The 27,898-nt window shown below is 32.5% G+C and overlaps 2 protein-coding genes across 5 annotated transcripts; one reads left to right on the top strand and one right to left on the bottom strand.

Moving 5' to 3' along the window:
• The first annotated feature begins 51 nt into the window (after positions 1-51).
• Positions 52-2,288, top strand: LOC121130648 (acetylcholine receptor subunit beta-type lev-1). Of its 3 annotated transcripts, XM_040726370.2 has the most exons (7): positions 52-173; positions 318-483; positions 545-742; positions 842-1,188; positions 1,256-1,462; positions 1,528-1,729; positions 1,794-2,041. In XM_040726370.2, the coding sequence occupies exons 2-6, from the start codon at positions 358-360 to the stop codon at positions 1,685-1,687; spliced, it is 1,038 nt and encodes a 345-aa protein (XP_040582304.1). In that variant the 5' UTR covers positions 52-173; positions 318-357; the 3' UTR covers positions 1,688-1,729; positions 1,794-2,041. The 3 variants fall into 3 exon arrangements, with proteins under 3 accessions (XP_040582304.1, XP_040582312.1, XP_071749843.1); XM_040726378.2 differs by lacking the exon at positions 52-173 and having other exon boundaries at positions 227-483; positions 1,807-2,288; XM_071893742.1 differs by lacking the exon at positions 52-173 and having other exon boundaries at positions 227-483.
• LOC121130626 (uncharacterized) lies at positions 1,221-6,853 on the bottom strand. Of its 2 annotated transcripts, XM_040726363.2 has the most exons (7): positions 6,693-6,824; positions 6,082-6,628; positions 5,268-6,006; positions 4,762-5,195; positions 3,854-4,685; positions 3,388-3,732; positions 1,221-3,313 (listed from the first exon to the last, which is right to left on the bottom strand). In XM_040726363.2, exons 2-7 carry the CDS (start codon positions 6,570-6,572, stop codon positions 2,996-2,998), a joined length of 3,159 nt encoding a protein of 1,052 aa, XP_040582297.1. In that variant the 5' UTR covers positions 6,573-6,628; positions 6,693-6,824; the 3' UTR covers positions 1,221-2,995. The 2 variants fall into 2 exon arrangements, with proteins under 2 accessions (XP_040582297.1, XP_040582300.1); XM_040726366.2 differs by having other exon boundaries at positions 6,082-6,853.
• Between the last annotated feature and the right edge of the window lie 21,045 nt (positions 6,854-27,898).

Here is a 27,898-nt window from a genome sequence, read left to right as displayed (position 1 = left end):
TTGGGCAAGGAATACTAGAACTAGTTGTTTTTAGTATTCCTTGGGTTGGGTAACCAAGTTCATTTTTGTTTCATTTTTACATACCGGCAGGACATATTTTATACATGCACCATTGCTAATAAATGATACTGAATGACATTACGCAGGATGATTCTTTGATTCTGATTCATCTTGTAAGTTTCCAACGGAACTTTTTCGCTAAGTAGAGAAAAAAAACACAACATTTATTTCAGAGTTTACTCGAACACATACATTTGCCAGAAATGAAATAAATATAAATTACGACTTTCTTTCTCATTTATAACTTATTTTTATAGTCTTTATATTGAGTTAGAAGCGTGGTGCTCTCCTAAAACAATGTATTTGCTACTCCTAGTACTCTTTGGAACTGCATTGGGATCTACAAATTTTGATTGTAGTAGTTCTGATTCTCTTGTATGTTTACCCAAGGGCTACAATAAAAATGAGCCCCCATCATCCACGGTACATATTTCGAGACTAAGAAAATGACACTTAATAAACAACGTAATATTATTAATTTTAGAGGAATATCAGCATTGCATTCTATATTAATCAAATCCAATTCAATTCACATGAGATGGAATTAAATTTAGAAATTCTAATACAATGGAAAGACGAAAGGATATACAAGAGAGGAGATAAAGAAACGAAACTTGATATTAAATTGTACGACTACATTTGGACGCCTCAAATATCGGCTCTTAACGAAAATTCCTTGAAAGTATAATATATATAAATATGCACAATTAACTTTCCCATTACAGAGAAGTCTGGAGTAACATCATGATGTTTTTTTTTTTTTAAATTCATAAACATATAGGTAAAGTCGACGTATGATATACTCATCATATCGAATAAAGGAAGTAAAGTTATGTTTAGTCGAAAATATGAATTTAAAATTGCTTGTTACATGAATTTCGATGATTTTCCCTTTGATAAACATGAATGTCCATTCACAATGGGATCATATAAAGGAAAGGAAGAGTATTTTACCACTGATGGAATATTCGATAATTCTCCGAGGAGGGGTCTTCTCGTGAATGTTCGAGATTTAAATGAGAGAGAAAAGGTATATATTGACATGGAGGGAGATCATTCAGTATCCGGTTTTGTGGTGACTGTGGAAAGGCACATTATCAAGTACATAGTGTTTTACTTTCTACCATGGTAGGCCACCTTTTATATAATTAGTTAACAAGTCAAGTTAAGGCTTTATTACACAATCTATATACAGTGTTCTCTTATCGTTGGGTGTTTGGCTCATGATCCTCTGGGGAAATACCTATCATGAAAGGTTTTTGTTCCTTACCATTATCTCTGCTATTCTTTTATACATGGTCGATGCTGCTTCCAAGGTGATTCCATGTGATTCCTCCAATTTCAACCTCCTTCAAATTTGGATGATGATTCATGTATGCTTCATTGTACTCACCTTTATGGAGTAAGTCCACCTTATCTTTTGATATTTGTTTCTTATGTATCTATATTTTTGAATGCTTCATTTAGGTTAAAAATTGTACACTGGTGGTATTTGAAATCCTTGCCAAAAAGAGTTAATGAGTACAGCTCAAAAAAATCTCGAATTGATGTAGGCTATTTCATTCTGTATCTCATTTTATACATGATTTTAGTGGGAGGATTTGTTTGTTTTATTCTATTTGCTTGATCTTCAAATTCGTAGATTTCAAGCGTACATATATTAATAGAGGTAAGGAGAAATAATATGCTTATTTTTCATTTTAAAAAATATATATTAAATGACTAATAAATAGTTTTATTTTATAGGGGGTTCTATGATCGATATCTTTCATCAGACCACGTAAAGTATTAGGCAATATGAGATACTTACAATGTTTAAGTAAAGTCAAAAGTGTAACCCGCTCCAAAATTTGATTTCATGGAACACTCCTGCTAAGTGCTAAGAGACTATAGTATTAAGGCAAATGCATATTATTCTAATATTTATAAAATTATTGGCTTATGAGCAACAATATTAATTAAACTGCAATGCTTAAAAGAAGTATAAGGTACATATTATTAAGTATCACACTTATTGGTTTAAAAATAATTAATATTTTTAAGCTATGGCACATATATCTAATGGATTAATTTTTATGTTATATTTTTAATACTAATTCATCCAAAAACTCGAAGAGCCAATCTCTTAATATCTCTTTCAATGGATATCAATTCATTCCAAATATGTTGAGTCTTGTAGTAAAATATTTTTAATGCATTCCCTATAAAATATAATCCAAAAATCAAAAGAGTCAGATATTTGAGTTGTATGGCTTCTGCAATACGCGAGTCAAGCATGAAGTAAGTAAAAGTTATCATGCTAATTAATTCCAAGAAAAAAATAGTTTCAAATAAAAGATGTCTAACAAATGTTGATTTTCCAGACTTAGCTTCCGAAATGAGGTTTTGTGGAAGCTGAATCCACATGTGCAAATATGTGTTTCCAAATCCATTAATAACACAATTTATGAAATAAGTAATTTTTGAAGTAATTGTAAAGGATGGGTCCCTCCAGTAATGAATCAGAATAGTACTAGCAATGATGTGGATGATAATAAATATTATAAGACCAATGAGTCGACCAGCTCCAAACCCATAGGCAAATACAATGAAGAGTAGCATACGGCCTGTGATTAGGAATAGATTAGAAATTAGAAGGATAATTCGTCCAAGAAAATTGACAGTCAAATCCAAGGCTCCACCTTTAATATTTGATTGATATAATGTAATTGCCCATGATAGAGTGGTGATGGATGTTATCGCTGATCCAAATTGAGATGCTTCTAGATAAAGATCCCGCGACAGATCGATTGATTTATCAGAAGTGATATTGTTGATTAAAATTGGAAATACGATATATAACTGAATAATGGGCTGAAAGGATGATTCAAGGAGTGCTTCTATGAGTCGTGCTCTAGAACATATTTTTGTTGCAGAAACTTTGAGTTCTCGTGCTTTAATTTTTTTTAATACCATGCTGAATGTCGTACATAACATCAGCATAAAATAAGCGAAACATACTTATGATAGGCCAAAAAGCAATGGTGACTACAAATTCAGAAATAAATCCAAAAATAAAGAGCAGATTCGTGCAAAAATTATTGAATGAAGAACAACATCCAAAAATACTTCTCCATTTGAGTCTCTTGTCCATTAATTGCGCAGCCTTAGCATTGAGTAGTTTAGCTTGTTGCTCATTTGATCTATAGCTGGTTAGTTTAATTTCTTTGAAAGGAACATGAACAATCCACATGGGTCGATCATTAATAAATGTCTAGGAAATATACGTATAAATTATTAAAGGTAAATTATCTTATAGATTATGGTTAGGATTTTCAATCTACATACCTCTCTAATAAATTCAAAGATATAAAACAACCAAGGGCTAATTATAAATAAGAGAGTAACATAAAATCGTGTTGAGGAACAAAGAGCACCAACATATCTCGTCGCCCGATGGAAATTGCTTTCTTCCTCTAGAAGAGATTGACTATAGTCGGTGAAATCATGTTTGCAAGCTTCATCTGAGTCTTTGTAGTATTGAATAGCCAGTGAAATATCAAATCCAATATCCAAACAAAACAATAATAATGAAAAAATGAGAATGATTATTTTTTTGAGGCAAATCAGTGTTTTTTTTGTGTTGGATAAAGGTAAAAGTTTTTCCGTATCTTCTATTAGGGAGACCAATTCCTGAAAGCAAATATACACATTATTAGTTAGTCAATTATTGACGTAGAATATGTATATCTAATTTAAAAGCATTTTTTGTTAGTTGATTTATTAAATACAAAATGTTATTGAGCTGTATTACCTCACTAGGTGAAATGTGTACTCGATAGCAGGAAAGGATTAAAATTTTATTGTCACTATGAACCTCCTTCTCCATCAGCATGATGATTTGACGAGGAACAATAAGAGATCTTTGTTGGAAAAGTAGTAACTCCATTAGATTCTCTTGATTTTGATTAGTTCCGTGTAATAGTAAACTAAGATAGCTTTTATTAAGTCCTCTACACAAGCTAAGAGCAGTCACAAGAAATTCATTGGAGCCTTTCCATGCAGCAAGTTTACAACAGTCATCTCCATATTTATTCGGCGAAAGTAAGAAATCAAAGAAAAATAAATCGTTGAGGTTATTATTGGTGCAGTGTTGATGGATGGTTAAAAGAATTTTACTGTAATTCTTCTCGGCTAAGTAATGTCCTAAATGCTTTTCTTTTTTACATTTAAGCAATAAGTTCCTGGAATCATTTTTTAAATACAAGGGAATGAGTTTAATTAGAATACTTTCTGATTGAATGTTTTGAAGGAGAGTTCGCTCTCCATCAACCTTGTTTTGTACTGTGAGAAAGGGTAATAATTCATTTGAAATCCCTCGTTTCTCGAACGAATTTATGATATCTTTTAAAAGACAATGGAGTTTCTGTTGCGAACAGATCCGTAAGAGAGAAGTTGACTTGAATTCGTTGAAACGGAAAAAAGATAAGAATTGATCGTCCGTTATGTTTGAGTCTAAATAATTGTACATAATACGAGCAATATTTTCGTTCCCCGATTGGGCTGCAACAGCAATAGGGGAGGAGGAATCATTCATATGGAGCAAGGAGAAAATTACATCCTGTTGATCAAACTCGAGGAATAAACTAAAATAGACAACTATCTACGTTATTTAATGTATGATCCTAATAATATCTAAGAGTATGGAAATTGGGTACTTACATTATTGCATTTATAAAATTTTTATCTGCACAATAGTGAAGAATATTGTAGCCCTTCCAATCTTTTCTGGTTGAATATAAATTGGGATGGTAAATTTGCATGATTTTCAACACAATTGACTCATCTTCCAAAAAGCAAATGGGGTGAGGAGTTCCACCTGTTTCCTCAGAAAAAGACATCATGAGATAGCCAAACCCCTTTGGATACCGATAAATGAGATATTTTATGCATTCCACAAGGTTAAATTTACAGAGGAGAAAGAAATCAAAGACAGATATTGCATTTAACGTTGAATCCTTAGAAAGTGCATGTATGCACTGTAGTAAAACAACTTCAAATTGTTTTAAATATTTCTTTGGAATCACGGGACTGAAACAGTTATTTGCAGCACTGAGATGTTGAAATCCATGCTTCAATTTTCCTCTGACTTCAATCTACAATCGAAAAAAATCACATACCTAGATAAATATATTGTTAGACAGCTAATATCGAGGTACTTATCCTACTTCATCCTCCAATGAAATTTTTTGGTGGATAAAATGTTTAAAACTTTTTTTATTCCAAGCAGATACATTCCACGGTGGATTCGGCATTTCTTCAACCAAAAATTTCCGTTTATACAACAAGGTTTGTTCTGAATGACTACTTAATAGATGTGAATTGAAAAGTTCGTTGTCCTTTAAATTTCGGACAGAGCAATTCGTCACCTCTTCTGCTTTATATTCCAATATAGTTTGTATTTGTTCTATGATCTGGTTTTGTTCCTCTTTCACATCAATATTTAAGGCAATGTCAGAAACAACCGTCGCTTTACCTCTATTCCTTAAACCCATTATTTGTTTCTTAAGTTCCTCTTGTTTCGGTCGTGAAACAATGATACATTTCTTATTAAAAATTTCGTCATTATTTACATTCCCTGATGGATGAGGGATGTTACAACTTTCATTCCCGTAGAATGGACACTGGGATGATTCATCTTCGTCAGAGGAACTTTCGTCGGAGTATGATTTTATAGGAAATGTGTTAGAGGGCGACTCAAAATAGAGTTGATCTTCGATTCTCGTAACCATTTGACTCAATTCTTCAACTGAATAATTTTTACTGACCTCAATATAAATATCCGCTGAAAGCATTCCTTTTAAGGAATCAATTACATTTTGATGGATTCTATTTGAATCCTCAGCATGAGATCGTTCGTCGTATAGGCCAACTATGCAGATTATCGCTTTTATTTGGTTTTTCTCGCTATAATTGAAATGATTTAATTAGGGATTATGTTATTGTTGGACAATATATGGATATTTATTAATAAATCCTTACATATGCGTGATTACATTCTGGACCTCAGGGGCCCATTTGTATGCTAAAGAAATTAATGACTCCATGCTAGTTAAGGAAAAGAAAAGAACGAAAACTTCGATTTTTCTGTATTTCCATTTTCGTAAGAGAGGATCCTCCTCAAGTCCTTCAATATGACTAAAAACTAACTGAGATCCAGAACGAATAGAAATGTTGATAATTCCCTTCTTCTTGGAGCATTCTTCATCTTCATCTTCTTTGAGATCATTAAGAGCCTCAAAGCAATTGTATTTCCCAATGTTCGCATCACCGATGAAAATGACGCGATGACTTATTTTCTTATCTGTCACTTGATTCGAGTCATTCTCTTGCTCACCTTCTTCTTCCTCTTCATGTTGATGATGAATTAGGGTGTGACTCAAATCAATTGAGTGATATTCATCTTCAGATGTGTACTCCAGATCATTCGAAACTCGAGTTTTGGATGATCTGCAACCACATATCGAATTCATTTTGATGCATTGAATACTTGATTTTACCCTCACTCTCCAAGTGAATTTTGACTTGTCTGTATATTATATTAATATGCTTGATTATGATAAACAAATATGTAGTATTATAAAAAATATTACGCGCGTTATTCTAATGCTAGTGGGGGGACATTCACATTATATATAGAGATAGATAATTATTACTATTAGGAAGTTTGTGTTTATATGTATTATGCATGTACTCGTATACTACATACACATTGCATTAACTATGCATTTTTAGTAGTACATATCTGAGTAATAGTCAAGGTACTTTGGTATACCTTGGTAGTAACCAAGTAAAAATAAGAGAACATGTACACAGCTAAAAAAAAAAGCATCACCAGTGACTCACAGACACGATATTTATTATCAGTTTTCACGGAGGTTTACATTCATTAAAGCATCCTCCTTATCATTTGCCTTCTTCCTTGGTTTTTAATATCCTAAAATGATGTTCTTTAAGGGTTGAAGTCCGTATGGTTTTTAAAGTGACCAAAAAAGCATAAATACACCAACTCCAACATTCGATTCAAATAATGACTTACTGGAGTTGGATCTTTTATGCATTCGTCCTGTACCTGACTCCCATTTCCTTCTACTCATAATATGTTGACATTGTAGATAGAAATCTATCCATAATAATAAGGGAAAGTTTATTAAGATTTGAATAAAAGATAAACTCTGCTATGTAATAATGAATTAACTCTCACAGGCGTTTTATATTTAGCTTATGAGGATCAGTAGTACAGAACAGGTCCTATGAATTAATATACGAATTAAGTATTGGAAAGTTACGCGTGAGTTTGCTCATGAAAGACAGAGAATTCTGATAATTTCTTGGGGATAATCTTCTATATTAATTAAGCCAGGTTTGCATTTTAGCCGACACCTAATTACTCCGGGCAATTCTAGGTACTACGGCTAGTAACTAATAAGTTGACTGCATAATATCGAAAAATAAGTTCTCAGAGTAAAGTATACTAAAGAATTTACCGAAGTAACAACTACCAAAAAATATCTTCTAAAACAAAGATGGCCAAACTACGGCTCGCGTCTTTTTTCTGTGCAGCCCACAAAATCCTGAAATAACTAATGCTAAAAATAATTATTAAAAGAATTACACTAATATTAATTATAGTTTGTAATGAAGAAAGAACATAAGTATTTGTTCTACTTATATACCTAAACAACGTAGATTTGAGATTCTTCTGATCAAATTTATAGCTCCAAACTATATTGTAAAAGTCCATTAATTGTTGAGAGGCTGAAAAAACGTTCGACCAAATTGACTTTAACTTTTTCTATTGATTTAAGAGCTGAAATTTTATTATTTAATTGGTATGCATATTTAACAGCTACTCCGAATTCTTTTTCGTAAAGTTGAAATATATTATTTAAATTAGCATCAAAAAATATATCCTCGTCTTAATTTTTTCCCTAAACGTTGGAAAAACCAAAAAAATTTTGTTGATAAAATTGTTGTAAAATGTAAAAAATAGATGAACTGTATCAAAAAGCAGAAATATCTCATTTCCAGATGAAAAAGGATTTTCAATCGACGACTGTAGAGTCGCATTGCACATCTCCTGATTGTAAAATTTTCGGTTTAAGGCATACCCATCACACACAAAGGAAACAATATCAAATCCCAGCTTCGTTATCATTTGGATAACTGCCACTGCCCACATTTTTATAAATTTGGAGTTGATTGTAACAAGAGGGACCATTGCAACGACGTCACTGTTCTTATAGGTAATAATTTTAAGCATGAAGCATAAAATTGTCCTAGTAGGAGTGCCATCAGCTTCTGCTCCATCAAATTTTCCAACAGCAATATCGATGCGTCTAGAAGAATATACTTCAGGAAAAAGTTATTGTTGCTCTTCGATGTTCTGAAGGAAGAGACTCTAACTGCCAATTTCAGATATTTGCATGTAGAAGAGAATATCCCTGATTTAAATTTAAAGCTCCCTACATTTGTCTCGAGTATTGGCACACAAAAACAACTATCATGTACAATTTGTCCTTATAGATAAGGACTACGGTTTTTCCATAGCATACACGTTGCCAAAAACTGCATGGAGTACCATCTGCTTTGTGATTATTTCTTATTTTTATTGTTTAACTGTTCAGCTATAAAATTTATTTGTCTCTCAAAATTATTTTCTTCATTTTCAGTGGTATTTAGAACTGTTATACACCGTTAAAGCTTTGATTTCGCCAAAATCTCAGAAGAGAGAGATTTATAAAAAGAAAGTAAGTTTTCTATTTGACAAAGAGTTTCAATTTTCTTAAACTGGCAAATATGTTTAAATTTGTCGATGTTTATAGTTGTGCTATGATTACATAATGTAAATTTTAAATTATCAAATATTTGAAGGGCTTGATAAATTTGAGGAAATGTTCCATTAATATAGCAAAAAAGCAGACTATCTCCGTTTATTATAAGATGAGTATCAGACGGCAAATAACTAAAATCATATGTTTTTCTATATATCTATTAAGGATGTTATTTTATTTTTTCCAAAATAGGTTACTTCTGAGTGGAGGGTGAGCTGCTGAAGACTTACTCTTCTTAATAGACTCAAATTCAATTCAAATCATTTTTTACCGGTCTTCCCTTACTTTCCTTTGTGAGTGAAGGAAGTGAGCTCCATAATTAGTTTTTGGTTAGTTTAGTTTTTTTTCTCCACTTGGCCCTTCTGTTCGGGGATCTGGAGAGTGAGACACCTTTTTAATAGTGACTCAGTAATAAAGTTATAATAGGTAAACCATTCGTTTGGGGTTCACAACTTGATACGCCCCCCGTTGTACGATAAAACTATTATTTTGTGTGTTCTCATTCTAAAGCCACAATTCTCATGAATTTGATTCGGCTCAATAAGTCTTCTCTTTTCTTTCATATTTGAGTTTGAATCTAATGAGAGAAATAAATCTTTATGCTTTCAAATAAAACCATTTAATTATAGCATAAATGATAAAATTTAGCAACACTTGTTCCCGAAGATATACTCTATAGTCTATAAAGTAATAAATGTACATAATATATAGTAAGGTTAATAGAAATACAAGGTTATACCTAAAGTTGGTTGATAATATTGTAGAGAAAAACGTGTGCAAGGAGAAGGGGGGGGGAAAGACATATGGTATCATTGTTTAAAATACTGATGTGATTATCATCTGCCTGCTTTATTATGATTTTTGAGGGTATAACGAAAGTATTTATTAGCAAATGTTTAATGAAGATATACTACGTATAATTGACTTCAACGTTTTTTATCCGTTACAATAGATTTGAAAACGTCACATTCCATGAAATTGTAATTAATTAACTTCAAATATATTTCGAGTATTTCGAAATATATTTGAAGTTCAAAGTTTAAAAAAGAAGGCTTTAATTAAATATAATCTACATACTAAAAAATATACCATCATACATTTATTTTAAATATACAAAATTAAACAATTGGAATCATATAACTAATAACAATAAATTATATATACAGAATATTGAAATAATAGATTGATCCAAATAATATTTTCTTGTTCTGACATCGGTTGCAAAACACAAGCGAGAGATGGAGTTTAATCAAAAAGATAATCATCCCTCTTCTTTATGTGGAAGTTGCTATATACAATTGTGCACAGGATTTTAAGCAATTAAGCAGTTGTGTTTGCCTTTTATGAGTTTTCTGAACACCATTTCTTGGAGCCCATCAACCATAGCTAAGCCTTAAGGGATTAAAAAAGTAATATTTATTGACTATGTAATATTGGAAAACCTAATGATCATACCCAAGTCTTTAAGTGAAGAAACTATTTTCAGACTAACTAGTTGCGAGCCATCCAAAGCTACTACCACCATTGTTGTGGCCATTTAAGCAGTTGTTTTTGCCATTTAATGAGTTGTGTATCATAATTCTTGATATGTATATCTAAAATAGAATCATATTTTATGGTTAGATTTAAAAAAAATTGAGTACCTACTGTTAGATAGTACAAAATTCAGAGTTCTATTTCGAAGTTAGTAAATATTTTATACTTTTTACTGATAACTTGATCGCCATTTGGTGTGGATAACTCACAACATTTTTAAATGTATTTCTATAAATGACATCAGTACCAACATCCTCCATTAATTTAATCATGGTTCCTCGGGAAGGGATAGGTTTACCCGTATATTTCTCCATAAATTTTTGAACGTAGATGATTAGCAATACATAAGGGTATATTACATGCAATATCATCTTTGTGAGATCAGAGTTAAAGTCTGACTTGATGTATTCATCATTAACTTGATTTTTTAGATGAATATCCATGCACTTGATATGACATGAGGATAATGAGTGGCGTGTAATTCTAGACAGGGGACTAAAGGCACATTTATATCAACAAATCCGAAAAGCCATCTGTTTCACATCCGGTAAGTATTTTCCAAATTCCTGGGCCTCCATTTTCACAAATAGAGACAGAAGGCGACGTTATTTTAGGCATTTTATTCAGTTCTCTATCGACTATCACCATCTAATATTATATTAATATTGAATAATAAAGGCGGGAATGATAACGTTCTTGATTGATAGAAGAAGATGTATATTATTTAATCAATGATGCCATGCGTTTTTATTTATTTCTCCTCACACGCTTTTCTATTCTTACCAAAATTATCACCCTTACATATGGATATGAGTTAACTAACAGGAATTTGTCATAAAAAATTATATTTATCGGCACAACAGGTTGCGTGATTGGAGCTTCTGCTCCTCCAGATAGTATAAAATCTCATTGGTTTCTTCCATATTTTGTATTGCTACAATTTCAACAGTACGAAGACAATAAAAACGGTATATTCTTATTAATTAGTACTCACCAAACCCCAGTCTTTATTAAAACTGTGGGTCCTTTTTTAAATTAATACATTTAATCATAAACATGCATTAATATAGAACAACATGTTTAGTAAACTGTATCATCTCTTAATTTAAATAAATAGGTAAATACCCTGGAATGTAAACTGTGTTATACAATTCAAACTAGGTAATACAGTTTAGCGGTGAATTTAAGATATTGTGTCTGCAAAAATATACTTTCTGGAAAATGGATTTTATAAATTTGGTAATTGAAAGTTAAATATTTCAGTTCAAGATTTTTTCCCAGACAGTATTTTTTGCAATCGGTTGAAAAGTTTATAGTACATTTATTAATACCGTAGACTATAATTAGTTATCTTGAACGAGTGTACCCAACTCATAAGTAATTTTCAATGTATTTTCTTTAGATAGGACATTTTTCTAATATTGAATATATTTTTGTAATAAAAAAACATTAGTATAGCACAAAAATCATATATGTATTAATAAGAAGTGGATACTATATATTAAACATGAAAGGATCACGTGAAAAACATAAACTAACAATAAGATTTTAATTTGTTACAAATCTTGAATATGATAAATATAGAGTTCAATCTGGCTAACATATCTAAATAGTATGTCTTGACTAAGCCTTATTTCAGCATTTTTTTAAAGTAAAAATTTAAATGAAAATCGATAAATCAAATTTTCTAATGTATTTTACTTTCATATTACTCGAAAAGTTTGTAATACAAAATAATGATAGTTCTACAACCGATAATATGATAATTTTTAAACTTCTACTCGCCTGACAATAATCATAATAGCATTTGCTTGTTCAAAATTATGCCGAGTCACTATCACAGACCTAGATGTTAAGGGCACTGAGCAATGTTTCCATTAAAAGAGAGGATATCCACCGAGTGAGGCACAAAGAGGTGAGATCACTTGAACATGAATTTGAAGATAGGACCAGAAGGCGTGTGCATTGTATATTGAAATGGATAAATATGAACTTCTCGCAATGGGAATGGATAGATGGATGCGAATCTACAAATCCAAACGCCTTATAAAAAAGATCTATCTAAATCACTATGCTGGAAATGTCTACGCATTTCCAGCTCTTCAGTTCTCTCACTTTCCTCCTTCTACTGGAATACAAATTTATACCTACATCCGTTTGAAGATTTTGGGAATCAAAAAGAAGTTGTAAGTCCCCCATTATGTATTCCCAGTATATAAAGAGTACTAGTGAGCCAAGGAATACTAAAACAATTCCTCGAGTGAGCATAGTCACCTCGACTAGCTAGAAAGATACTTTTACTAGTACTCCCTGGGGCCTGGTCTATATCACGCATGTATATACAGGGGTTACCATAAGTTTTAAAGCATTTTTAATTTTATATAATGAGTGATAGACTGATCGTAGAGAAAAGCACTAACTAAATATTTCAGGAAATTTATTAAATTTTATAAATTATTTAATATAACTGCCTCCTTTATCGACTACCTCCCATAAACGTGATTGAAATGCTTTATATAATTGAATTTTGTGAACCTGTGAAGGTGAAAAATATTTATTGACTAATAAACTCCTTAAATGCAGCGAAATAAAGTCATGGATATCAAAATAGAAAACTTAAATAGGTTGTGATGTCTTTCATTTCGTTATTATCAAAGGTGAGAAAAAAGTCATTATAATGCAACTCCAAATCTAGTCTCAAGTATTAGCTTACAAGTATAAGTTCTTGAATCTTTTATCTAGTCCAATTCCAGTACTCAATTTATTTCTAGCTAATTTCAGACATTTCATGTACATAATAATAATATAATACTAATGTTTTGTTTGAGTTCAGTTTAAATTACCTTTACAGTCAAAGTCGAGTCGAAAAGTCTTAAAAATACGAACTCAAGTCCAAGTTGAGTCGGAAGTCTTGAATCCTATTCATTAGCTCTAGTGATAATATATTTGTCAATTAAAACTTTACACCTTCAAAGTTCTAATCATGGTAGGAACAAAGTTAGACATTCAACATTATCGGTCCTCTATGATAATTATAATAGCTGAATTGAAGGAGAGTATTAACTACGTCACAGAACGTAGAACTTTAAATACTCAATTATTATACGTTCTACTTATAATTAATTATTTTTCTTGTTATTATATTCTGCAATCCTAGCTTTGAATGAAGAAAATAAAAAGATAGCTAGGACCTTAGGACTAAAGGTCCGACTAATAGACCTTTGAATGGTAAAAAAGATCAGACAGATAATTAAAAAAAACACTAAAAGAGGGGGGAAAAGATTGTATAGAAAATCAGTCATACCTAGGTCGGATCCAAAGCTAATTATCATTGATAAATCAATCATCAATCTTCAGTTATTCTTGTAGGGTGATGATTGAAGAATTCAGAAATTAGTGCATGATTAAATAACCCACCAGCAGGTGTAAATCCTGGATTTGTAGAAAACTGTGGAATCCTGTAGTTGGTGCTCTATATTATATTTATCAAAATCCACATAATAAATCATGATGCTGTATATATTTGATACATCGCACTAATTTAGTTGCAAGACGGTGTCTTATTGCAACTAGGTCGACCCAAGAAAAATGATCTCCCCAAAAGTATGAATGAAATGTTTGCGATAAAAACGATACAATTACTCATTCATGATAGGTGAGAAAGTATAAGCACAGATGCATACCTTATTATCGAGTTTTGTTAGATTTACAATGTGAAAAGTCCATTCTGAAAATAGGTTGGCAGGTCAATGCTCACCCCATAGTATGTGGATGGGGGGAGCATTGACCAGCCAACCTATTTTCTTCCCACCCAAAGTGCAATTTTTACATCATGCTCGGGGCGTCCGGGGACTAAATTAATAAATTCATACAATGTCTGGTTTTTTTTTTTCAGACTAAATATTTAATATTAACTTCCAAAAATAATCATTTAAGACAAAAAATAGGAATATTTTCATAAAAAAATCACAAAATACATTTTTTGTTTTTGTTTATTGTAGAAAGTATTTCCAAGTCCTGGAATAACAGAACCAAGATTCTGTTTTTAAAAAGATACTTCTTGTGGAGATGATTATTATACATTTTTGTATTGATTATTTAATTAATGGCAAGTAATATTTAATTGTAAATCTCTTGTAGCATGTAGTCATCTTGAAATATATTGGTTGTTCATGAAGATTTTTATTCGGAGGAAAACGGTTATCTGTTACTTTTCAACAAAGTGCAAATGCGATAAGAATGTTGATTTTACAGAAGAGATAGTTCGAATAATATTAAGGACTGGAGTTAATGACCGATATATATTCAGAGATATTGTCACTATACCAGAAATTGATAAGAAAAATCTATCAGAGTTGACCCAAATAATTGAATCTAGAGAAAGAGCCAAAATTGCTACGAGCAGCCATCCAGTATCGGCAGCAGTTTCTACTTTCAAACGACGTTCCAAGATGAATCAAGAAATGGAGGAAGATTCAAGTAGGGGAAAGTGCACACATTGCAGAAAGTTCTTTAAATTGTTTACTGATGGCTATAAGGGATTTAACAAGAAACCTCATAAAGAATTTTGGCGCAAAATTATAACCCAAAATAAGCAAAATTTCAAAAAACCAAGATAATAAATAAGAGGCTCCTATATGTGAGATTTCCATTTCTCAGACATCCAAAGTCCACGTAGTAGCTGATACGGAGGCTCAATTTTGCCTTTGGGAACGAGAAGATTTTTTCAAAATCGGATTACGGCTGCAGGACCTTATAAAAGTTAAAGATCAAGCTATGGCAGTGAATGGGTAAAACATTAATATCGATGGTGCAATTTTACTTTGCTTTTACAGTACAGCAATTATCTACGTAAGTCTATAAGCTAGGAGTCTATAACTATCAATGGATGTATTAAAATAGCTGAAACTAATTAACAGGTCATTTCCAAGTCCAGTAAATGTTGTGATGATGAAGGAAAATAATGAAAAACGGACCGTATGTGGCTTTTCTTTTGCGCACGGAATATCCAGAGAAACCACGGTACTTGCATATTGAAGCTGTTGAATCGAATGCTCCTCTAATGAGAAAATGGATAATTGATAGATATGTAACATCTAATTTTTAAAAAAATGTCCGTATCATCCTTTACCCAATGTTGAGCGCCCATTCACTGGAAAGATATAGTTGAAGAAGATTTAAGAAATGACAACAGTATGAGTACCCATTGGGTATCATAGAATGCGTACCAATAGGAGAATCAAGTGAATGGTGCTACAGAATGTAGTAACTAGGAAAAATGATGCAAATCCTAGACGTTCGGTGGATTTGTCTCCACTCTATAAGTATTACAAGAGATAACTGACGCATGGAATAGCTTCCACAGTGCTGCAATTCGTGATCAAGACCGTCACATGACAACATATATCACACCTATAAGAAGATTCCGATACAAGAGAGGACCTCAGGGTTTTTGTCGAGTGGGGATAAATATAATCGACGTCTTGATGAGATCATGGCTGACTTTAATAGAAGAGTTCGTTGTGTTAATGATACTCTAATGAAGGTATTGGCAACTGGTGGCCCGGGGGCAATAAAAAAAATTGGGCCTATTTATCATGGAAGTTGCCCATTCCTGCTTTAATGTATGATACGCAACTGGAGGATCATTGGTGGAGGACAATCGATTTTCTGTAGCACATGGGGAAATCAGGTGTCCTACTAACGAAAAAAAATTACAATTTTGTAATAAGATTGTTGACTTTGCAGGGTTCAGAATATCTGATAACCAAGTAGAACCCTGATTTCTATCTGATACTGAAAAACGATATGCACCGACAGAGAAAGAAATATTTGGAACAGCATGGGCTTTGGAGCTAACAAAATATTTTACTCAAGGATGTGACAAATTGGTGGTTGTAACAGACCCTAAGCCACTCGTTAAGCTATTAGGAGATCGATATCTGGATGAAATTCCAAATATGTGTTTGATTATTACAAATTCAGTCACTGACGCAATATCAAGAAATCCAATAGAAAATAGAGAGGATATAACTTCGGATGAAGAGGAGGAGTTGTTGATGTTAAGGTATGAATCTGAGCTGGGAAGAATCACCTGGAGAACAATTGTAGATGTAACGAGAGAGAACACTGCTGATAATGATGGAGGATGGAGTTCTGAAAGACGACCTGCCTAAGTTGGAAGACATGATCAATATACAATAATGGCAGATGGTTCTAGACGCTTGAGTAAAAGGAACAGGCGTTTTTCTCAAGAAACTTGACGACCCATTAAGGGAATCTGGGGATGAGAATAAGGAAATCAATTTTGAATCACAAAGTGATCGAACAAACGGCGAGACAACAGCGATACCACAGAGAATACTTAGAAGGTCATCGAGAAATTGATGAAAAAAAAGTTTTATGGGCCTGACACTGGAATATAAAAGCCAGGGTGAACGCATGTGATATTCAAAAAAAAAAAAAAAAGTTTTATTTTCTTAAATATCGAGGAGGGCAATGAAGAAATGTATAACTTTATCTGAGAGGCTTATAGGTTGTTTGATTTAGAATAAATCCTGATGGGAATTCAGTTCTGCTTTTAAAAGAGACTCCTTTTGGAGACTTTGTTCACCTTATTATATATTTTTTATTAGTACGTGGATTGATTATTTAATTAATGGCGAGTAATGTTTAATTGTAAATCTCTTTCATCATGTAATCGTCTTGAAATATATTGGTTGTTCAAGAAGATTTTTATTCAAATATATTGTAGCTTTCGAGTCCAAGTCGATTCGCGAGTCTTAACTATCAAGTCCAAGTCAAGTCAGGAGTTTTTGATTTTGAGGTCAAGTCGAGTCGCAAGTCTTCAAAAAAAAAAAAAAAAAAAGTAAAGTCCAAGGCGTTTCTTTAATCCTAGTCCCCACCTCTGATAGGCAATGGGCATCTTTTTAAGCATAATTAATCAATTTTCTAGAACTCTGGAACTTGAGCGCCACAATACTCGACATATTCGGAGTTTGACAACAAATGGAGGAAAAACTTTGCATCTGAGCTCCCAAAAACACTTTGGAAATAAGGAATATACGGAAAGGCCAACATCGGACACCTTTAGACAAAAAGAAATTGTGCAAAGAGTAATTTATTTTTCTCCAGGTTGTGGTTTAATTAGAGGCGGAAAAAATACTACAAAGAAGGGAAAGACTAATATTGGATCGGTCCAAGGACTGATTTCTTAATCATTTTTTTTCTATTCAACCATCCTAAGGACAGATACATCCGTCTTTCAGTCCTATGGTCCTGGTTATTTTTTATTTACTTCGCTCCTAGCTAAGATTGAAGAATATACGAACTAAGAAAATAATGAATGGTAGGTATAATAATACGTTCTAGTCACTCACATCCTACTTTTAACTTCAGGTATCTTATATCTTTGAAAGAGTTTATGAATTATGATGAAATTTCTATGACTCAAATGACGTAGTTAGTAGTAACTACGTAATTGATATCAGTACCCCAATGCAGTCTTTTTAGTTTTTTGTAGACCGATCCAACACAAGAAACAGCTGATACAGTACAACAAACTAGATTTTTTGTTTTTGTTTGTCGTAGGTGATGTCTCCCCAATAAAGATAGGACGGGTCCACATTTTCGCAGATCTGGGTCAGCTCGGATCTTTAGAATTAAATATTCTAGTACACTTCAGGTACCGGATTTTTCCAATCGAGATACGAAACAAAAATGAGATAGGTACTTTTCTAGAATTTTATGTGCCTTTTAATCAAAGTACAACCCATAATAAAATAGAATCCAGATTAAGGTTACATTTTTACTGATACGGACCCATGCATAACTCAAAATTATTACTTTTAAAACATAATTATTAGCTATTATTATAATTATTTTTATAATAACATTGAACACGTCATTACTCGCAACCTATTCTCCTAAAAAAAAGAGAAAAAAGACCCATAAAACTCTTGGTAGTTGGCTAATTCTTCCAACTATTGAAAAGAATTTGTTCACACTTTAATAAGAACTAAATCATATCCAACCTATATGTAAAAAATACGCATTCGAATAAAGGAAAAGATACATCGACATCTGACAATAAATGTCGTATACATTCTTGTGATAGTGAGGTAACACGGTATGGAATAACGAAGCGATCCAACTATTCATGGCTCTAAGCACTAATTAAGTGTAATCATTCGAGTGAACGCTCGATATAAATGTTATCTTTTTTACAACTAAGAGTAAGTTTTAAGCACTACTATTAGCTTTTTAAGATCAAGAAAATCCCTCTGATCTTTTTTATGATCTATAAAAGTTCGATTAAACGCAGCCAGTTCAGGTCTTAGATCTTCAATCTATTCTAATACTACAAGTTTGCTTCTACCATACCCAATCCAAGACACAAGATCCGTCCTATCTCTACTCTCCAGATTTAATTAGGATTCTGGGTGTCATTGGAAGCATATATTTATGTCGTTAGTTATATACAATTTTTCGTACTATTTGCACTATATTTAAAAAAAGTACATTGCACAGGGTACACACATAAACATTAATTGTATCTATGTCAAAGAGCCGTTAATAACTTTCAATCAGATAAAAAGTTCATTTTAATACCCGGTATTTTTTTTTTCTCCTTTAAATAACTTTTAAGTAGTTTATAATATGGACCTTTATTTTATACAAACAAATGTAAAATTGAATTAGCAGCATATATTATTTTATAGATGTGTATGATTAGTTATTATCGATTCCCTAAAGGTCTTGAAAATGTTGGGACTTCCGGAATAAATCCTGTTCTAATTACCCGATTGAACAAAATCGCAGTAATTTAGAATTCTTTTAGGACACCACATCTCATGGCACATATTTTAGCATCTCTACCCGCATTATCAGTGAAGTTATTTGCATTCAAAGAATTTTTGCAAATTTCTAATTATGTGAATGAATTGAAATAATCCTCTTTTCTATATTGGAAATTGGAGCAATGAAATTGTTTTCATAAATCGCACCAATAAAAACTCAGGAGCAATTAGTTTAATTTTGTAAAAATATTATATTTCACTATATTTATTTTCGATGACAAACGCACATTCCTTGCTACTCCAAGGTATGATAGCCAAAAAACAAAAACACTTTAGAATCTCGCCTCGCGTCTTGCCTTTTATATGTTCAATATTTGACATTCCTCTTGAGATAAAGGGAGCCTCATTAAAAAAACAAATTATGCACTTATTTACTTAAGAAATGTATCATTCATCTCTGCTATACGAACAAAATCATATTTAGTATCAATACATAAAGAGTATACTAAAGTACTTAAGATATTAGAACTAGTAATTGTTATCTCTTAGGATTGGCAATGGAATTCTAGAGCAGAAGGTCCACAGGGTTTATAGATACACTGGCAAGAAAAAGTTTTGAAAAAAATATTTTTTTTTTGTCATTTTTATCAATGTGTATGACTTTATCAATATTTTTTACTTTAATCCGATGAAAATTATTATTAAAAAAATAGATCAATAATTTTTTTTTATTATTTGTCTATAAAAACCCAGCTATTTTGGACAAGCTTAATTTCATTTTTAATGTTTCTCTCTGGCAAATATGAGAGTTAATTCCTTCAGAATGGTTATCATTCTATCCTGAAGACGCAAGCTATTCCTTTTGGACAGAGGTTCATTGGAAGGAAGTTTGTTTTTCAACATACATTTAAGCTCTTAAAAAACTTATTGGAAAAGAAAGAAGCTTCTCACATCTTATTTATTATGCAATCTCCTGATTTGAAAGCAATAGAGCTATTATGGGAACACTTAGACAGAAAATTTTGGGAAAAGTGCCCCACAAGTAACTGGAACATTTTGAAGAATGCTTAAAGGGATATCACACCTGCCTATCTTGAAAAACTAACAACAACAATGTCAAAAGTCTGTAAAGCAGTTATAGAGGCCAAGAGAGGATTTTTTAATGAAGCTAAAATTTAAACTAAAATCATTTTATTTCTACAAATAAATGTTTATACCCATATTGAACCTTAATTTTTCTTCATTATAATAGCCTAATTACTGTGTTACCTGATGATAAAGTCATAGGTAGTGAGACAAATAAGTGAAATTCCATTTTTTTTTCAAACTTATTCTTACCATTGTATCTATATATTTATTTTTATTTTTTGCTAGGCTTTTGGAACTTTTTTGACCAAAAAATACATAGTTACTCACAAAAAATTACATAAATTAAATTTTTTGAACAAAATTTCAAAAATACAGAGCTATTTATAAAAAAAAAAAAATTTCAAAAATCCACAGCTGTTCACAATAAATTTCAAAACTGTAATTTCAAATATCAAATTTATTTTTAAAAAATTTCAAAAACCCACTGCTATTCACAAAAATTAAATTTTTTGGAAAAAATTTCAAAAAATATATATCTATTCACAAAAAGTTATTTTCTTTTATAAAAAAATCTATAGCTGTTCAAAAGATATTTCAAATAATAAATTTTTGAAAAACAATTTCAAATTTTTCGAAAAATAATTTCAAAAACCCACAGTTATTCAGAAAAAAAATTAAAAATATATAGTTATTTACAAAAAAAATTAATTTTTTGGAAAAAATATTCAAAAATCCACAGCTGTTGATAAAAAAATTTAAAACATTAAATTTTTGGGGAAGAAAAATAAAAAATCCATAGCTATTTACATAAAATTAAATTTTTTGTTAAAAAATTTGAAAGATTTTTTAACGGTGTTTATACGGGAAAGGGCCTCCAGCCCCCCCTCTGCAGACGCTCATGTAGAGTATTTGAATAATCAGAGAGAATTTATATTTCCACCAGAGGGGGGCATTCCACTAATAACTTTTAACAAGTGGATTGGCAAATTAGCGGAATACCAAGATTGTAAAAACGCTAATCCCAACATTATTTCTTACTTACTAAGAGATATATTAGTTTTTGATTACTTTATATTTGGGCCTATAGTTTCAGTAACACTTTGAGTTTGTTTTTAATGGGCTTACCATTAGGAGCACAGGTTCCAATCAAGCAAACTTTTTGTGATGAAAAACATCCTCTTTGAAGATAGATTCCACTTGGTGAACTCATATGAAACTTTGTACAATTATAAGACTATGATATTTGTCGTAGTTGAATTTTATCTAAACATCACGTGGTATTTTAAGATAAGTAATTGATATGCAGTTCTTCTGTTAAACTCTATGAGCTATTGTCAACAATAAAACATAAACAATCCCGATAGAACGGATTAAAGTACTTGGAAAATTAAAAAGACTTCACTTCAAAAAGTATCGAGCTCGTCTAAGGTCATATTATTTTTTCCTAGATCTATATGTTAGTGTGCCACTTAAATAATTCACAGCGTGAATTGATTTTAGTATTCTATAATCGCTCATAATAAGAAGTTGAAAGCATCAATAATCACTTCATTTTTCAAGCACAATGAGAATGAAGCTGATGCCGGTTTTGACGACTGGGTTAGCGCCAATCACCCCCTACTTCTTCCATTACCGTAGTAGAAACTAAAATGCAGAAGATTATGTTTCAAGCCAAATAGTACCAAAGCTACCCGTGGATTCATTATGACCCTCCGTTCCCCCTGAAATGGTACTGTGTTTCTACTGTGCACAGGCAGAAAAACGTAGACTCTTAAAATTGTCCAAGAACAAAGAAGCAACATTTGTAACTGGAAAAAGGCGTCACCCAGATGTAATAGCCACCAGACTTCAAATTGTCACAGAGTCGCAATCTTGCGAATTCCTTGAAACCTGAGGCTAAAATTGATATCAAAATGGACGCCAACCGCCGTCAACAGAAGGAAATGGCTGAACGGGCACTGATAACCGTATTCAAGAGCTTGCGATTCCTTCTACGACAGGGTCTGTCATTTAGAGGCCACACAGAGGAGGAGAGGAACTTCCAACAGTTGTTGAACGTCTTCTGCGATAATGATGAAGGACTTGACATAAATCTCCAGCGGCCAATCAGCTTCACACCTCCACAGGCCCAAGAAGAGATGATCCAGATGTTCAGTGCAGAAATAATAAGGACACTTGCGAACAGATTGCGAAAGATGGATTGTTCAGAGTAATGGTTGATGGGACACAGAACATCACTGGAGTCGAACAAAAAGCTATCTGGTTTCACCACGTTAATGACAATCTGGATGTGCATGAAGAGTTTGTCGGACTTTATGAGCTGCCGTCCACATCTGGGGAAACGATATCGAAAATGATTTTCGATGTAATCACCCACCTTTCACTGTCGATTGATAGGGCAGCCAACATGCTGCGCCAGTACAAAAGATGCCAAGCCAAAGTGAAAGAGCGTCAACCCCTCACACTCAACTTCCACTGTGCATCACACGTAGCTAATCTAATTATGCAGCATGCAGTCTCCGATTGCCCTGCAGTTCGAGATGCCATTCAATGGGTTAATGAGCTTGGTGTTCTCTTCAAGAGATCCGATAAGTTTAAGGTGAGTGCATACCTCATGGAACATGAATTAACAATTAACCTCATTCAGATTCATGAAGTTATGCTGAGTATAACGTATATACCTTATATTCTATACATTATTTTATCACATATTATATGAAATATTAATTATTTTTTATGATAAAACATAATAGAATATTACACCGTTCGTCTTAACTTATAGAGGGCATCTTCCAGAATATTTCACAAGATAGCCTCTCTGATGATCAGCTTGTAAGTCCTCTACCATTCGTACCCTTTGTCCAATCCCATGTCTCTGTAGGTCACTTGCAATTATCTCTGTTAAAGACAACTACGAGCCTGTTCTGGAAAGCCTAAGGGAAATTGTCTCATCAGGCACCTTGGAATCAGCGGGAAGGCTAACGGTCTTCTTGATCGCTTTGAGAAAGGAGCGACGTACCTAAGCCTAGAGGTGATCACCGAGCCTATCGTTGCCCTTGAACAGCTGAATTGGTCCTGTCAATCCCGGTACGCTATCGTTTGAGGTACTCTATTTCAAAAAGACTCTTTAATTTTGTAACTTAGTCTTCAAAACTAAATATTGTAAATGTATACTCTTGGTTAGATGAAACCTCAGTATGCATATTTCATTGTGTGTTTGACACGCACAGGCATGCTGGAAGCAGGCAAAGTAACAAGGAGTCAGATGATGGCATGGAGAATAGATGAGGAATTCCACGATCTGTTCGAGAAAGTAGTGTCAAAAGCGGATGAGTTGGATCAGGATCCACTAAGTGTTCCAAGGAAAAGAATTTCACACAGACGCCTCACAGGAACCACCGTGCCATTCCACCCAAGCAGCCCGGAACAACACTTCAGGCAGCAATACTTGGCATTTATAGACGCTATTATTTTACAGATGGACGACAGGCACGACTCGTCATAGTTCAACCTTGCTACCTACAAGCTTCTTGGATATATGCTGATCTCAGACAGGGTACTAGACGAGAAGGCCATCAAACAATATCCGGAACTACAAAAGGATGTGCTAGCGTTACAACTGTCTATGTACCCACAAACAACGGGTGCAAAGATGGTGCAGGAGGCGATAGAGGCGTACAAAGCCATGTCCCCAGAAGTACGCAACTTCTTCCCCCTTCATGAAGTTTCATCTTGTGTGTCCAGTAACCTCAAGCGAATGCGAGCTTAGCTTTTCCTCTCTAAGGAGACTCAAGACCTGGCTGAGAAGCATCATGACTCAGAAGAGGCTCAATGTAGTAGCTGTCTGTAACAGCCACCACCTCCTGCTTGACAGCATATCCCTACAGAGTCTTGTCAAGAAGTTTGGGGGGGTAGGAACAAAAAGAGGTGCAAGATATTTAGTTTCTAAGACACAAATTTGCAAGACTACAAGAGTATAACTGACTAAGAGACCGATATGTTTGTTTGTTGAGCCATCAATATTCCTTAAGTAAGTTTACCAACTTACTACAAGTCGCTATTATCTGATTAGCAACTGTTAATCAAGCTGTTTTGTTACTTTTGGTATAGAAATGAAGCAACAACCCTTATATTTTCATCCATACTACTTTTCAGTGTCTGAAAAGTACCCCAGTACTAGCAATACCTTCTCATGAGTGATATGTATTATATTTATTTATTAGTTTAGATCAGATTATATTACAGGTATATGATATTTATATGTACATATATATATATATCAATTTATTTATTTATATACACGTTATTTTCTCAAGTCGGTTTTTATTCAAATATATGTGTGATCTGGCCCACTCGTGTTATAGGGATTTATACATTGTGTGTGTGCAAAATGCATAAGCACAATCTAAAACAGAATAGGAAATGAACGTGATACAACAGTATATGTACATAATAATTTGTGACAGAGACTACCATACCACTATCAATATATCAAGTATTATTCAAAATAACATATATAATTATGTATAATAATTAATTGTTCAACTTTATGCTCTCACTATACGACTATATTATTACACTAATAGTGATATCAGGACTAACTGTTATACATTAGTTTGTTGCTAAGCTTGCAGCAGCTACATCTTTTCTGTATTGTTAACTATTTATACATTCTCACTTGCATTGACAGCCCATTCATCCCCCCTCAGGTGTACAAAGCTGTCTACGCCACTGATTCCTTAGTAATACATGGATCATTTGACAGAACTTTGTATTAAAATAGTTATTTAATGAGTGGGTTAGCGTTTAGCAGACTAACGATAAATTTGGGGGTGCCCACCTCTGATTCCCACATAAGGGAAATAAAACCGAAGGGATTGTTAGAAAAAAGTGAAGAAAAATTCACCCTTATTTTTACTTTATGTCCTTTAAGAGAGACAGAAAAGAAAAACAAATTAAGCTACATGCTTGATAAGCCATGTCACATATGACATGTATATAGAATTCCATTGATTGACCATGGAACACTCTGTATACATGGAACGCGCACTCTTTTTTCCTTTCCTCTTTTTTGAACAAATAAAGGGGATATTTTTTTAATTAGTAGAATAGTAATTAAATGAAGGAGATACTTTAATTAAAGCATTTGTGTGATAAATATATTCACTTAAATCAGTTCTAGTACTGACAGTCCTAAGAACTACCCCTAGGACTGGACTGGATCGAATAAATAAGGACTGACATAACACTGCTGATAACCATTCAAGTTCTTATGACTAGACATGTTGATAATAGCCATTGTCATTGAATGGTCGTAAACCTATCTCATAATAGGTTTTAAATATAGAGTTGCCGGATGCAGAATATTGCTCGTAATCATCCGAGATACTGTTATAGTATGTACACATTAGGGTTCTCTCTCGAAATCTAATTTCCCAGGATTTTATACCTACGGAAAATTCCCGAGAAATCCTGCATTATATTATTTCATAATATAATTTTCATTTAATTATATATATATATATATAATCCAACCAAAAATAGCTAATTTTTTGTGGGTCATATCAGATTATGCTGGATCCACAGACTTTAAAAAGAAAATCGCACACTGTTAGAAAAAAGGATAATTTAGTATATATGGGTTGGACTAAAGGGAATCTTTTTAGGTTAGAGTATCTTAAAATTTATTTTTTAATCTTAATATAAAAAGAATATTTATTATTTGCTAACAGAATCCCGATAATTTGAAAAATTGTTTCACGTGATCCTCCTCAAAGAATATTTTTCTAGGAAATGTGAACCCTAGAATGCACACAAGGGCCTACACCAATCAAGGAATTATTGCTTGCATTGTATTGCCAAAAAAATTACTGCACAAAATGATGTATTTATGATGAGTTTAACTCAATATTAAAAGTCAAATTAAAGCATCAAGCAGAAAGAATAACATTAATACGAGTAGAATGAAGAACTCAAGAATATTCTTTAACACCACATACAGGCAAACACTAACATATAATAAGAAAAACAATTTCAAGGTCATTTATATAATAGTCATCAAAATATTAAGTGCTCTCCTCAGTTCATGCTTGTTATTCCCTTTCTTTAAAATAGGTCAGATGAACGATTTTAGGGGGAAATGGCAGGAGAAAAAATGTCAAGGAAAAAATGACAAAATACTTTTTCATTGAAAAAGACCTATCACCAATATATGTAGATAAAAGAAAAATAAATAAACACGACTGCGTTTTCTGCCTAAAAAACAACAAAATGATTTTAGCTTTTGCAAAATATTGCTGGATATATATCAAAATCATTGTTATTACACTAATGAAAAATTCTACGGAAAGGAAAGTCAAACTTCTAAAACGGTTGTATTATTTACGATAACAGAAATGACCTTTAGTTACCAAGAAATAGTTTGCATAGTAACAGCTCTAACAATATTCCTTTATGTCAAAGTTCTGAGTCTCTCTCCTCCGAGTCTGTTTAAAAAAATCTAGCTACATTTTTGATTCTTTAATTTGACAAGGTATTCATTCTATTAAAGACATTCAAATCCATTTAGGATTTTCCACGTCATAGTGAAGCATATGAAGCTAACTAAGTCTCAGTTACTCAAGAGGATCGCTCTCCCATAGTAGATTGCAGCAAGGAACTAAGAAGACTGTCTGATTTCACTCAAACTCATTAGGAAAATTAAATGAAAGGCTTATTCTGTGTTAACTCTTTAGCCTTGTCATAATCAATTCTATCATATATCTAATATATTCAATCCCTATGTATAGCCATTACTAATTTATATTGACTGTCATTTGTTAGAATGGCTATCAATTATCATAAGCATTCTTTATCAAATATAAAATACTTGATAGAGACTCCTTGACGAATGTTTGGAATTGAATCTAACAAAAGATTGTTACTTCGTCACTCCCGGCATTAAAGAATAGGTCATTTTGATAAAGTGGAACATAATTTCATTTAGTCATAATGAATAATTTATCCTAAACATTTCTTCAGTTTCCTTCCACTCTTAACATATAGTGAGTGTTTTAAGTGAGAAGGAAACACAAATAAATTCAAATACCGACTATGTACAAAGATTGCTTGAAGCAAATAACTTTTAGGATTATGTGTGGTTTAAAACTTTCATAGTAAGTAGTGGTATCTAACGATTTAATTAAAATCAAGTATATCTTAAAACTAATACTTAATTGAAATATAATTCTGAATTTATTGAAGCAATTGAACCATGCGATGAGGATCTTCCTCTTGCCATATGTATGATGCTGTTGGCTTCATTGATTAATTTTTTTCAACTGAAGCTGAAAAAGTTATCGTCTGTTATAGTTCTAATAATTAAATTACATATATTTTAAATTTCAAATATTTGACAGTATTGCTAAATTTGGGGAATTGTTCCATGAATAAAGCAAAAAAGCCGACTATCTCCGCTTGAGTGTCATACGGCGCAAACAACTACAATCGATTTTCTTTAAATATATAATAAGGATCCTATTTTATTTATTTCAAAATAAGTTA

This window comes from Lepeophtheirus salmonis, chromosome 1, assembly GCF_016086655.4.
Source record: "Lepeophtheirus salmonis chromosome 1, UVic_Lsal_1.4, whole genome shotgun sequence".
NCBI lineage: Eukaryota > Metazoa > Arthropoda > Copepoda > Siphonostomatoida > Caligidae > Lepeophtheirus > Lepeophtheirus salmonis.
The sequence above is the reverse complement of the archived record's forward strand: the minus strand, read 5'-3'. Positions and strand labels throughout refer to the sequence as shown.

Coding starts and splice junctions, on each gene's coding strand:
- LOC121130648 (XM_040726378.2), top strand. CDS start 358: ATGTATTTGCTACTCCTAGTACTCTTTGGAACTGCATTGGGATCTACA. Junction 484..544: donor ATGAGCCCCCATCATCCACG/GTACATATTTCG, acceptor TATTAATTTTAG/AGGAATATCAGCATTGCATT. Junction 1,189..1,255: donor GTGTTTTACTTTCTACCATG/GTAGGCCACCTT, acceptor ATCTATATACAG/TGTTCTCTTATCGTTGGGTG.
- LOC121130626 (XM_040726366.2), bottom strand. CDS start 6,572: ATGAATTCGATATGTGGTTGCAGATCATCCAAAACTCGAGTTTCGAAT. Junction 4,686..4,761: donor AATTTTATAAATGCAATAAT/GTAAGTACCCAA, acceptor TGTCTATTTTAG/TTTATTCCTCGAGTTTGATC. Junction 3,314..3,387: donor TCTTTGAATTTATTAGAGAG/GTATGTAGATTG, acceptor TATATTTCCTAG/ACATTTATTAATGATCGACC.